Source organism: Motacilla alba, chromosome 12, assembly GCF_015832195.1.
Source record: "Motacilla alba alba isolate MOTALB_02 chromosome 12, Motacilla_alba_V1.0_pri, whole genome shotgun sequence".
In the NCBI taxonomy this organism is placed as follows: Eukaryota; Metazoa; Chordata; class Aves; order Passeriformes; family Motacillidae; genus Motacilla; species Motacilla alba.
Window position 1 is genome coordinate 16,762,715 of NC_052027.1, and position 12,404 is coordinate 16,775,118.

Below are 12,404 nucleotides of genomic sequence, written 5' to 3' on the forward strand. Positions count from 1 at the left end.
AGTCACAAGTGCTGCACTCATGGAGCACTACAGCAAACAGCTCACCTTGCATAGTACGTCTTCCAGTTGCAGGCAATGGAAATGAGCTGCAGCATGAGCTGGACACAAGACAGCTTGAGAAAAACCTCTGCTGGCTCCCAGTACAGCTGTGCTGGACCATACTCAATCAGGAACTCCATCATCTCCACAATCTGCTCATGAGTATAGGAGCAGGCCTGCAGGGTCCAAGGGACACCATTAAATCACAAGGGTTATAAATTTGCACATCACATCCCTCACTGCTGGGATTTGACTGAAAACTGCATCTATAAGATTAGACTACTCTGTGTCTTGCAGATTAAGTATTTACTTTCTGGTTTATTCCCCAGTTATAAAAGAATATAGCAACAATCACTATAATACACAATAATAAGCTTAAGAATAATAACCTTAAAGTTTCCTTACAGTCTCAGAAAGCTAAGGCAAATTTAAGAAGAAAAGTTACATTAAATTAAAATTCTGCTCTGCTTTTAAGCTAATCTAGTAGTTCCCACACCATTATTCAATATACATTTATGCTAAAATACTAAAAAGGTTGCTAAAAATATTCAATTACAGTTTCTAAGTTTTGACTACAAAGCATACTGAATAAAAAAAAAATCTTAGCAAGTTTGCCTTTCAATATTTCTAATTACATGAGAAAGCAACATTTTATACACATTTTTAGTCACTGAAAATAAGTGATTTCTGCAGAAGCAAAAACCCCCTTATATTTTCTTACTTCAGTTCCTCCAGAAAATCATCATAATTTAAATCAGAAACCACAGGTGAATGTAGTTTCTTAAAACCAGCAGCCCTAAAATCTAGTTTTATAAAAACCTAACAAACAAACAAACCAACCCAAAATAAAACAACAAAACCAGCTTTGCAGGGAGAAATCGGGGAAAAAAAAAATCATGGCCAAGACTATGATTATTATCTATCTGGATCTCACAGGTCATTTCTAAAAACAGTGGTGCTCAAAAGACATTTCAGTTATCATTATCAAATTAAACTTACTTCTGAATTTTTCAGCATTAAGTACCTCTACACATTTACAAATTTTGTCCTTTCAGACATTCACAGCACAGAAAACACAAATATCAAAAACAAACAAATATTTGATATTTGTATCAAATACAAATATCAAAAACAACTTGCCTTTGAGTTTTTGAGAGATGGAAAAGGAACCACAGCACATGAGCAGGAGCCTTAATCAAATGCAATTCAGACAAACCTCAAGGGCTCCTCTGTATTTCCCTATTACAGTGCCATTCCACGCAACAGGAAAAAAGTACAAATGAAACAACTGCAGCCTGCCTAGTTATTGCACTGGCTTCAAAGGGCATTTACACATGTCTGCAGCTTGGATTCAACTGAGAAATGCAACAACCTCGTGAAAAGCCTGCAACGTGCTCCTCACCTTGTAGGGGGGCTGTGGATGGACCAGGATGCCGCCCTCGGTGCGCTGCAGCGACTGCTTCACCTGCTCCAGCTTGATGGCGAGGTGAGCCTCGAAGTAGCGGCGCAGCGCCATGCAGGTGTGCTTCCCCGTCTGGCGACTGGCAAAGATCTCATCATCACTCAGCAGGGCTCCTTGGTCCTCCAGGTTTAAGATCTCCAGAGTGCTTATCTTCAGAAAGAAGTTGGGTGTGGGAAAAAAAGTTTCATCAGTTCAGTCTTTAGGGAAAAAAAAGCATCTCCAACTCTCATCTGCTCTCGTACCAAACCCCAACACTGCCTTTGCTGCACAGGACACAGAAACACACTGAGAGCTGACAAAGGCTGTCTGAACAGAAAAGGGTCTCTGTGTGGGTAAACAGCCAGAACTGAACCATGCCCTCTCCTTCACTATCTATGAAGACAGAAATCACAGAATCACAGAATGAACTAGGTTGGGAAAGACCTTTGAGATCAGCTCCAACTATGGCCTAACACCTCCCCATCACCTAAACCATGGCACTGAGTGCCACGTCCAGTCTTTTTTAAAATAAGTCCAGGGACAGTGACTCCATCCCCTCCCTGGGCAGACAACTGCAGTGCCCAAACATTCCTTCAATTAATTTTTTTCTGACATCCAACCTAAATGTCCCCTGGCACAGCTTAAGACTGTGTCCTCTCATTCTGTCACTCATTGCCTGGGAGATGAGACCGATCCCCACCTGACTAGGCAGTTGTAGAGAGCGACAAGGTCACCCCGAGCCTCCTTTTTTCCAGGCTAAAGAAGTCACATCAGTGTAGGTCTGAAGGCAATGTTGTGCTGAGTATGATTAGGCATAATATGGCACCACACGGTGTGCTGGCAGCCTGCAGCACTAATGTCTCTAAATTAGACACGGCCCAAGCTGCAGGAGTGCACAGCAACACCCTGCAGACATTGCAGCTTTTCTACATGAATGGTGCCTTGAACTTGTGCCCAGAAGGTACCACAGTTCCTGCAGCACACACACAGCCATTCCTCTCATGGAACAAAGCTGCATTTATCCACATCCAACAGCACGCACGTCTATGTGGAGTGGTAAGAAACATGTGGACTATCACTAAGCCACCACTGTTTGAATGAGTATTGCTTAACCCAGGAGTTGCACCAAAAAAGCTCCCAAAGGGTATAAAGTCTCTAAACAATAATCATAATAATAAAAATAATAAAGATAAGAGGATGCATACAGGTGTTGCTTAGAAAACTCAACCCATCCCTCCATCCCTTGGGAACTAGGGAGAAAGAACCCCAAAAAAAACCAAACAAAAGAACAAAACTCTACACAGTTGTATATACAGGGTGCAAAACCTGCCACTAAACCCCCGTTCCCCCTTAAAGCCACAGCCCTTACCAGGTTAACCAGACGGCGCAGCCCATCGTGCCTGTCAAAGAGCTCCAGGACAGCACGGAAGGAGAAGCAAATGGAGAAGAACATGGTGGCATGGCAGCAGCCCGAGGCATGGGAGCACTCCATCAGCCACAAGGTGTAGTTCACTACATCTGAAAGCACATTATGGGGGTGCATGCACACCTAGAAAGCAAAAGAACATTCTTGAGGAGGACTTCAAACAGATTGCTTAAGAGATTTGGTCCAAGGAGAGTGAAGACTCTTTGAGAAGCAGAGGACAAGTATCAGCTATTCTCAGCTTGACTTTGGACATCTGAGACATGAAATCAGTCCCATTTCCAGACCAGTAAAAAAAGCTGCTGACTAATAAAGAGTATGATTTGGCAATGTAGGACTAAAAATTGGTCCATTCCCAGAGTAAAGCACAATGAATACAGCAGCCTTAGTGTAGTATAATTCCAGAGTCCTTCTCCATACCACTTCCACATATCCAAAGAATGCTTTGCTAGAGGCAGACAAGTTTCCACTGAAGAAACATAAATTCTGCTCAGTGAAACCAAGTACCATATGCTATGTTAAGGTACTAGACAAATCTGGCTGCACTGAAGCCTAGGGGAATAGCAAATTTTGTCAAATCCAAGTCTAAAGCCTGACTTTTCTCTGGAAACAGACAACTGAGATGGTCTTTTCCGGTTCTCAAGCCATGCCTCCAAGATGTGCAGACTATGTGCTCAAAACTGCACTTTTGCATTTGCCTATTTACTTCTACTGAGGAGGAACTGGGAACCCTCTGTCAGGGTCAGTGAGAAGAGGAACTCAAGTGCTGGCACCAGCTGCTGTGTGCCAAGTTAGCAGAGTTTTCCATCTCTTCTCTGCTGGTGTTGGATATACTCAAATAATACAGTGGTACCAGCTTCAGACCTGGGGTCTGGCACGGACTACTTGACGAGTGACTGTACCCTGAAGCTGGCTTCCTCTGAAATCCAAAATGTACAGACACCTGCTCCACCTGGTATTTGAACATATTGGGGATAACATCTGGCAGAACATCTGGAACCATGCAGAAAAACAATCTCAGGCATAGTAGTCCATTGGAACAGACAGGAAAAGAAAAGCAAATGAGAATGAAGGAGGTTTCTGTTGGGATTTTTTGAGGGAAAGAGGGAAGAATAGAATGAAAAGTGTGATTAAAGTATTAAGACAAGGCTGACAAGGTCTTCAGTTAATTCCCTAGGGACTGAAATCCACACCCTTGAAACAAAACACTGTTATTCATATAAACACCTTGAAACAATATACTGTTATTCATATACCTCCTAATGCCTCCGCATATAGCGATCAATCATCCATAAATTTGCTTTTAAATCATAAATTTGCTTTTAAGCTCAGAAGACATTTATTCACCGTTTGAACACAGGTAGAAACACTGAGAAATTATGGGAATCACTGCAGTTACAGTACAAGAACAACTCTTACCCTCTCCATAGCATCTTGATTGTACGACAAGTAATACAAACACATGGACACTCCTGTTGCTGCCATGGAAGGACGAGGAATCTCCAGCAACTTTTGCACTCCTCCATGAGCAACAAACTCTGTGGCAAACTTGTTGTGCAGCAGCAATGATGCCAAATGCTAAGAAATCATAAAAGCAGATGAGACTAGGATTCTTGAAACTGTCATCAATTCCATCCCCATCCCATAGGAAAACAGACAGCAGAAAAAGTAACTGCTTTGTGTATCTCGCTTCCTCCTACTACTACATTTAATCCAGAATGCAGTATTTATCCCAACAACAAAACCAGAAGAGGCACTACCATCTTTTTTTACACATCCTGCAGAAGAAATACAAGAAAAGCAGAGCAACTCAGAAATTATCCAACAGGCCACCTTAAGGTCTTTCTACTGTCTTCAAATTCACTCACTTTCTATTATCACTGCTAACTATTTAAATTTCCATTCATATTTTGATAATGACATATTGCTGATGGAAGGAATTTTACAAAATGAAGTGTAAAGGAATTAAAGGGAAGCCTGCAGCTGCACTGAAGTGTACTGTGCACACTGCTTTTCTGTATTACCTACACCTTAAGAGGAAACAGTAAAAGCCACTGTAAACCCCACTCTAATCCCAAGTGAAGTAACCTACAGCTACTGTAGGAACACTGCTCCTTCAAAATAAATTCTCAGACAAATGCAAAGACACAGACAGGAAGACTCTGGAGGATCGGAGGCAGAGGAGTTATTGTGAAAGAGAGAAAGAATGCACAGAAAAGTTTAACTTGTGCTACTGCTCTGCAGGTTTGGCTTGAATAAGGTTATTTTGTGTGGCTTTTTACCTTGGGGAGGTAAGCTTAAACACAAAACCTTACTCACACAAAACTAGTATTTAAACCACTGAGATCACAGATGTCATGCTGGGGCCTCTGGGAGCAAGATGTTTATGCTCCTTACCCCTCACAAGTGTCCTTTGAGATGGCAGGCAGTGGAATAACTCAGGTATGCCATCTAAGGGCAGCAGGAACACAATGATTTGACAGAAAAAGGCATTTTTATCATCTTCAAATAGGTAGATGAAAGGTGAACTTAATGGCCCTTCCTGCACAATTAAGATGTTTTTATTCCATCCTTCCTTTCCTGTTTTTTCATTTTAAGTGCTTGACATTTCAAAATACAAATGCAATGCATTCAGCTTGAGTGGAAGCCGCTTCCAATCCCAGGGAATGCTGCAAGACATCAGCCTAAAGAGGATGAGCACTTACCTTTGACACACAGCAAGCATGTATTACATGCTTTTACAATGTTTATGGTATATTTTATATATTTTGAAAGCAACTTACCTTAAGGGCTTCAAAAGTGAGCAGCACATCGTTAGTTCGCTTCAAATCAATGTAGTACATCATCAGCTCCCTTGATCCCAGTTGCATAAAGATGGGGAGCAGCTGAGAAAATAAAAATGGGACACTAGCTGAATGTTTCATGGGAATTACAAGGTCTCTTTTGGTTCATACACTCTCAAACCCCCAGTTTTCCCCTATTAGCAGATACCTGTTATGAGAGGTCAGAGGTAACCAGCTCCATCCATAGGAAGCAATAAAGGTTAACAGACCTCTTGTAATACATCTGCTGACTGCAGCAAGGTGCATGGCAGCTGCCACACGGAAATCTTAAGACTCTCCTCCAAGTGCGGCTATGGAAGTCCACACAGATACCACCCTGGAGAGAGGCTCCACCTTCCATCTGTGCAAAGACAACTACCCAACAACTGAACAGAAAAAACAGGAGAGCAGGGCAACAGACCAAAACCCTTTGCATCATTCTTTGTAACGCCTTTATGCTAGTAATTCCTATTTTTATAGCCTATTATTGCTGGCCTATGAAGCAATCCGGTCTGCATGCAGGGTGTTAGGGGGCAATGGTTTCACTGGCTCTCACAGAAACAAGGCACACATGTGCACACACGTAACTACCACAAAGCAAAACTGTGTTGCTTTGTTACTAATTAAGATAAACCACAAAAAAAAAAAGAAGAAAAAAAAAGAAAGGAAACAATCTTTGGTAAATCTGACACAGCCACATTATTTTGTCCGTTTGGGTACTACCAGTTATCAAAAGCACCTGCATAACATGGGCCCTGCCACTTCTCAGAACTACAGAGGTTACACAAACCACTTCATTTAGAATTTCAAGTTGATTATTTCCTCAGACTTTTACTTGCAGGACCGTATTATAACCACCATAGGAAACAGGAAAGAAATGTCTGCATTTCCACCAAAGCTTCCAAGCACCAAATTTAGCAGGAACATGGGACAAAACCCCCAGGGCCATGCTCCAACTACCAGACCACACATCTACTAGGTTCAGGTTTGAGTATTACCCACCATGTAATATTCAAACTAATGACTTCATCAGTTTAGAAGTCATCAACAACTCAGGAAAAGTTACTAGTCTTAATCATGACAGGAAATATCAGAGCGTGATATAAGAGTTCTGCCAATTTCCCCCCATAATTCCACTCAGCTTTGTACAAAGAATTAGAGCACAGAGTGCTTCCTCCCACCTTCATATGCTCACCTCTTGGTACTCCCCCAAGGGAGTCAGGTACTGAAGAATCAGCCTCTGCTCTATGGCAGGAGTCAAGGGGTAAAGAGTGTAATTAGTGCCAATCACCCACGGGGACATTTCTGACCAGCTGCTGTTGGACAGTTCAACAAACATCCGCTCTGGTTCTGAGGTGGAGAAGCCCAACTTTTGCTTGGCCTTCCGGAAGCCGTCTCTTTCGTGCTGTTTCCCTGATTTGCTTCTCCTCAGTCCCCCATCATCTAGCTTTGTAGCAGAGTTTACTCTGCTACTGGTCTTATGACTTGAATCGAGATGAAAGGAGATCTCCATATCACCAGAAACTTCTTCTTGCTCTCCATCTACTGTCATCTCCCCATAATCCATATCCACAGCCTCTTCATCGAGGGGCAGCAGAGGATCTGATGGCACCTTCCGAGGACTGGGACGCTTGTTTTCCTGTTTTGTGGTCATTTCAGTGACCTGCAGCTCTCGTAGCCGACGTAGCACCAGAGCCACCTGTTTCAGAAAAGCAGCACCCATGACAATACACTCCTTGCTTTCATCATGCAATTCACCTCAGCCATATTTTTTGTTATCATATAACCCCTCCACAGCATAGTGCTGAGTATGCTGCGGTGTACATTTGTCCAGAGAAATAACAACTTCAAAGTGATGGAGAGAACTCAAATCCATTTTGCTACAGCAACTCTCATTCTAAAATGTCAGCACCCTGTCTCCCACGTGAGAAGGAAGTGGCTGGAAAGCCATTAGGAGCAGACGAGCTGTAGTGGTGCTAACAGAACCACATACCAGTTTGCAGCATCCTTCCACCATCTCTGCCCAGCCTGAAATAAAGACAACATTCCCTTTGGAAGCAGCAGCTTTCGTAACTGCAGTTCCACAAAACCAAAGGTCATGCTTCTACTTTTAATGTTTAGAAGAGAAGTCATAGCTGTCGCCATGTTGACTTACCTTTCATTTTAAAACCTCTGTCTGGTGGGCAAACCACAATGTGCAATAGTTACAGATGTAGAGCTTCTGAAAGTTGTTCTTTAAGGAAAGTATGAATATGAGCCTCATTAAAAGGTAAAGTATTTGACTTCTTAGGTTTCCACTGACATTTTGAATACAACTACTGTTAACAGAATATCAGGCTGCATGCTCCAGCTCAGGCAGGAAAGGATGGAAACCATGACCCTTACAGACAGTACTACAAGCACTGTAAGACTCACATATTAACCTGTGAATGTGAGTTCCCCATAAATAAAAATTATAAAGAGGTAACTGGACTCCACAAAAGGAAAGTGATTGAGAGATCATTACCAATTGAGAGTTCTCATCCCTGTAATTGGCAGCAATGTCCTGGTTTTCCATAGCTCCTCCCAACAGTCCTGTTGCATACGTCCTCAGTGGCTGATCAGCCTCTCGTGCCCACTTAAAGAGATTTTCAACTATGCCTTCCTAGGAGGGAGAAAACAAGAAACCAGTTCTAACAGTTACATTTCATCTTTAACTTCTCAGTCCCAGTGAAAGCATCTGTTGGGAAGAATTCTCTCTTATTACAGTAATGTCCAGGCTGGATTTCCTACCAAGCATGTAATGAATAACTGCTGCAACCAAAAAAAAAAAAAAAAACCAAACCAAAACAAAAAGGACCCCCACAACCTAAATCTTTAAGCTGCATGAAACTATGCCCAGGCATCAGATACCTGGATTTGCACACCTGCAAAAAGTGGCCAGTCAAGGTACTTGCTAGGAAGCAGCAAAACACTACCAGTATGAACTAGTCCAAACAAACAAGCCCAGAGTTTTGCTCGGTTTCACTAATAAAAATCTCCAATTTAGCAAATTTCAAAGAAGCTGCATTGAACTTATATCAAATAAAATGAAATTTGGCTAAATTTAAAACAGACAATCATAAAGACAATGGTTTAGAATGAAAGATGAATTTGCTTCCTCTAAATTGCCACTAAATTCAGAAACATCAACAACAATTATCATGACAGAAATCTTGCACAGAATTTGAATTACAGGTACAATACATAGAAGATCAGTGAAAAGTAATAATGGAGAGACACATGTTAACAGGAACTCTCAGCTTACAGATTTTTAGAGTTGCCTATTATATACTTAAAGACAATTGCATTATTATTTCAATGCTCTTACATAATCAAAAAAAAAAGTCTAATACTGATGAGCTGTGAAATCCCTTGGTCGCTAGAGGGCCTCTTTGTGACAAGAACAGCACCCTCTTCCCAAAGCCTCCCATGCACAGGAGCCCTAAGTGCCGGAACAGAGCTCTAGATATTCTCAAGTCAAAAGGAAAGAAGTCCCTCAGTGCAAAACTTAATTTCATTTCAGTTTACAGAAAGCTTTTGTCTCTGGAAAGAGATAGCTATATTCTCCTCAAATGGGGAACTACTGTTTCGGTTTTACATTGTTTTTTGATCAAGGCTTCCCAGCCTCAGCTTTTGGACACATCACAAAGAGCTCAAATTAAATTAAATCTTTCTCAAAGGGAGCACATTATTTTCTTTTATCATGCTTTAGAATTAATCTGCATATTTCCAATAGAAGAGAAATTAATTTAGAACTTGTATATACAGCACTGCCTCATTTCCAAACTTCAGAAAAACATTAATTCTTACAGACAAGGAAACTGTGGCTTGAGTGAAATTCACTTTCTCCTCACTTTCCCCTCTGTGTGCATTCCTTCAGAACAACTCATTTGTCAACATGTGAAGTCTGATCCAGCTGTCCATCACAGTTCCAGATAATGCCCACAAGGCTTGTGGATTTTAGACTGCTTAGTTAAAGTATGACTTGCTTATCACTTCGCACTAGGACAGCTATTGCTCTGCCAGAGCTGGGGATTACTGGGCAAGTCCTTCACGTTCTGTACAGCCTGCTCCATTCACAGGCCTATAAAGGAACAATTCCCAAAACATTACATTAAATTCCAGCTCCTCTGTTTCAGTCAGTCACATCACACTTTAAAAAGCTATGAAATACTCAAGATGTGATTAATTGAACAAGCCAAGAGCAAAAAGCCCCAAACCATTAGTGAGACTGAACAGACTGGCTCTCAGACATAGGATTTCAATATGGCTTTTTACTGGTTTCTCCTTTGGGAAGTCTTGCTGGAGTACAAAATAAAGAAAGTTTAAACCCCAAGCTTTAGTGCATGAGATACCTTTTCCTGGAAGACAACAGCTGTTTCCAGTCCTGGCATGATGTCCAGCAGAAGTCTGCAGGCAGCAGTGTTTAGTGGAGGTTCTCTGCTTGTCATCACGTAAGCATTCACTAGCTGGAGAAGATCAGGAACAGCACTGGTTTGAAATTCAACTCTGACCAAACCCAGAGCAGTGAAAGCCTTACGGCTCCCACAACAGGAAAATAATAAAGTAAGGATTGCCAGTCTAAGCCCTGGATCTCAATATGACCAGCCTTTAGCCTGCTCCCTCAGTGCCTTAGAAGTTGAAACTACTTCTCAGAGAAGCAGAGAGCCTCTGATCTGCTGTTCACTGGCTAAGTAACTATCTTGAACTGATTTGTAAAGACCAAGTGCCTTGAAGAACTGTAACAGTACAAACATCAAAAGATAACGAAAAAAGTTAACATAAGAAATTGCACATTTTTAATTGCACATGTATTTTCTTATCACTTGCAGTTTAAGACAGAGAGAGACATGCAAGCAATCTGTCAGAATCCTTCTAGCAACGTTTACTGATATAGGTGCTTGCAGGGATGCAAAGGGAACAAAATTCTAGCTATTAAGTCATGTTAGAGTTTAGCAATGCAAGTGGAAAGGCAGAATCTTGCCTCGTGATTCTCTGCCTGAGTCTTCTAGAGCTGAAATGCTCTTCTGTTCCAGCAGGCAGCCCAGTAGTTCCAAGCACTCAGAAACAAGGCACTGGAATTAGTGGCATTCACTTCCATTATAGAAAGAAATTATGTTTTTGGACTTGTATTAGAGAAGCCCCATTTTCTTTAAAGTGACTGATAAACCTTGAAAACAATTAATTCAGTTGTTGCTACACACATTCCAATAGCTCATGAACTCCCCTTTACCTGAGACACTCTAACAGTGGCAAAAGAGTTGCTCTTAAACCCATCTTAAAAACCAGTATTATGGAAAAGAGAATTCTTACACCAATAAAGTAAATATTAAACAAGTAACAAGGTCAACCAGCACAGAGGAAATAAAAGCACTAAGGTGGTGTGAAGAATTGACAGAGAAAGTTCTCAGAGCAAACGTACCGCATTCATGAAATCATCATTCTTGAAGAGTATCCTCAGTAAGTGACCAAGCATGCACTCCGGGTCTGCCCGACCTGTGGGACAAACAGGAAAACACTCATCTTCCTACCTCAAGATGTAACATTAATACTGAACTGCTACCTTCAAACTGACTGCGGGATGCTCCAGAGTCACCACTACAGAGCACAGCTTCCCAGTGCAAAAGCAGTGTCAGCCCTCGATCAGCAGCTGGCACACTCAGGCTAAAAGCTGTTTACATTTCAATACGAGCTACCAGGTAAGCACCGGGACACAGCTGGTGCTGCCACAACCGCTCAGGGCACCTTACCTGGGTGTCGGTCATCAAACGGGTCTGGGTCCCCTTTGCGGTACTCTTCAGTCTCCTTCTCAATCAGCTCGGACATTCTGCAGCAGGAACAACCCAAAGTGAGCAGCGTTCACACTCCTGGAGCACAGCTCCACTCCAAACCAGCCCATCAGCTTTCACCCAGTGTTCAGTGCCACCGGAGGATTTCTGACTGTCCACAACAGGGGGGGAGAGAAAACACTGGTCCCTGCTGTCTCATCTCATTTTTAGCTCCAAAATGCACTGAACCCATAGCGACACCCCAGAGATGCATAAACATTGACACTCTGAAGGGCCAACACCTTTTATTTACTCATGTTAGACTCCTTGTGGTGTTCTACACACAGTGTAGAGAACTAGAGTCAATAAAGGGCTTGAGCAGTACTTCTTACCACCACAGTGTCTTTCTTTTGCAGCAGAGCAAGTCCTGAACAAGTAACTGATTCCTCCCTTCTGTTCAGTCTGTGCAGGGGCAGCGGTTCAAACTGTCTGCACAGTTTTTTGTTATTCTGCACATTAAATTTCAATTGTGTTGTAGAATTAAATATAAATATCTAATAAATATTAAATACTTTTATTAAGTGCTGTGTAACCTCTATTCAGTTATCAACTTTTTACCATGCGTCAACTACCACCATGGATAAGACAAGGGGAAACTCAGCCAGCTCCCTGCTCACAGATCTTCAGAATACATTTAATCCTCCTTCATATCAGAAAAACAAAATTGAGTTGTTTTGGAGCTATGCCTTCCCCTAAACTGAGAAGCAGCCTCAGCAGATGTAAGAAATCCTATGCTCTAACTCATTTAGAATGAGCAGCAAGAGAATTAATTATTATTTTTATTTACACAATATCAAGAAGACGAAAATTATCTCATGGTCAAGCAATAA

General features: G+C 41.8%; 1 protein-coding gene across 3 annotated transcripts in view; it reads right to left on the bottom strand.

Moving 5' to 3' along the window:
- Window positions 1-12,404, bottom strand: part of DCAF1 (DDB1 and CUL4 associated factor 1) — a 47,795-nt gene that overhangs the window by 26,380 nt on the left and 9,011 nt on the right. For all 3 annotated transcript variants that reach the window (XR_005258383.1, XM_038149113.1, XM_038149111.1), the window contains exons 3-12: window positions 11,497-11,573; window positions 11,169-11,242; window positions 10,102-10,215; window positions 8,232-8,369; window positions 6,921-7,424; window positions 5,687-5,788; window positions 4,323-4,481; window positions 2,850-3,029; window positions 1,442-1,651; window positions 46-215 (exon numbers count right to left, since the gene is read on the bottom strand). Coding sequence is in view for 2 of the 3 variants with exons in the window: in XM_038149113.1 (XP_038005041.1) it covers window positions 46-215; window positions 1,442-1,651; window positions 2,850-3,029; window positions 4,323-4,481; window positions 5,687-5,788; window positions 6,921-7,424; window positions 8,232-8,369; window positions 10,102-10,215; window positions 11,169-11,242; window positions 11,497-11,573 (1,728 nt within the window). In the remaining variant the exon portion in view is untranslated. The remainder of the gene's footprint in view (window positions 1-45; window positions 216-1,441; window positions 1,652-2,849; window positions 3,030-4,322; window positions 4,482-5,686; window positions 5,789-6,920; window positions 7,425-8,231; window positions 8,370-10,101; window positions 10,216-11,168; window positions 11,243-11,496; window positions 11,574-12,404) is intronic.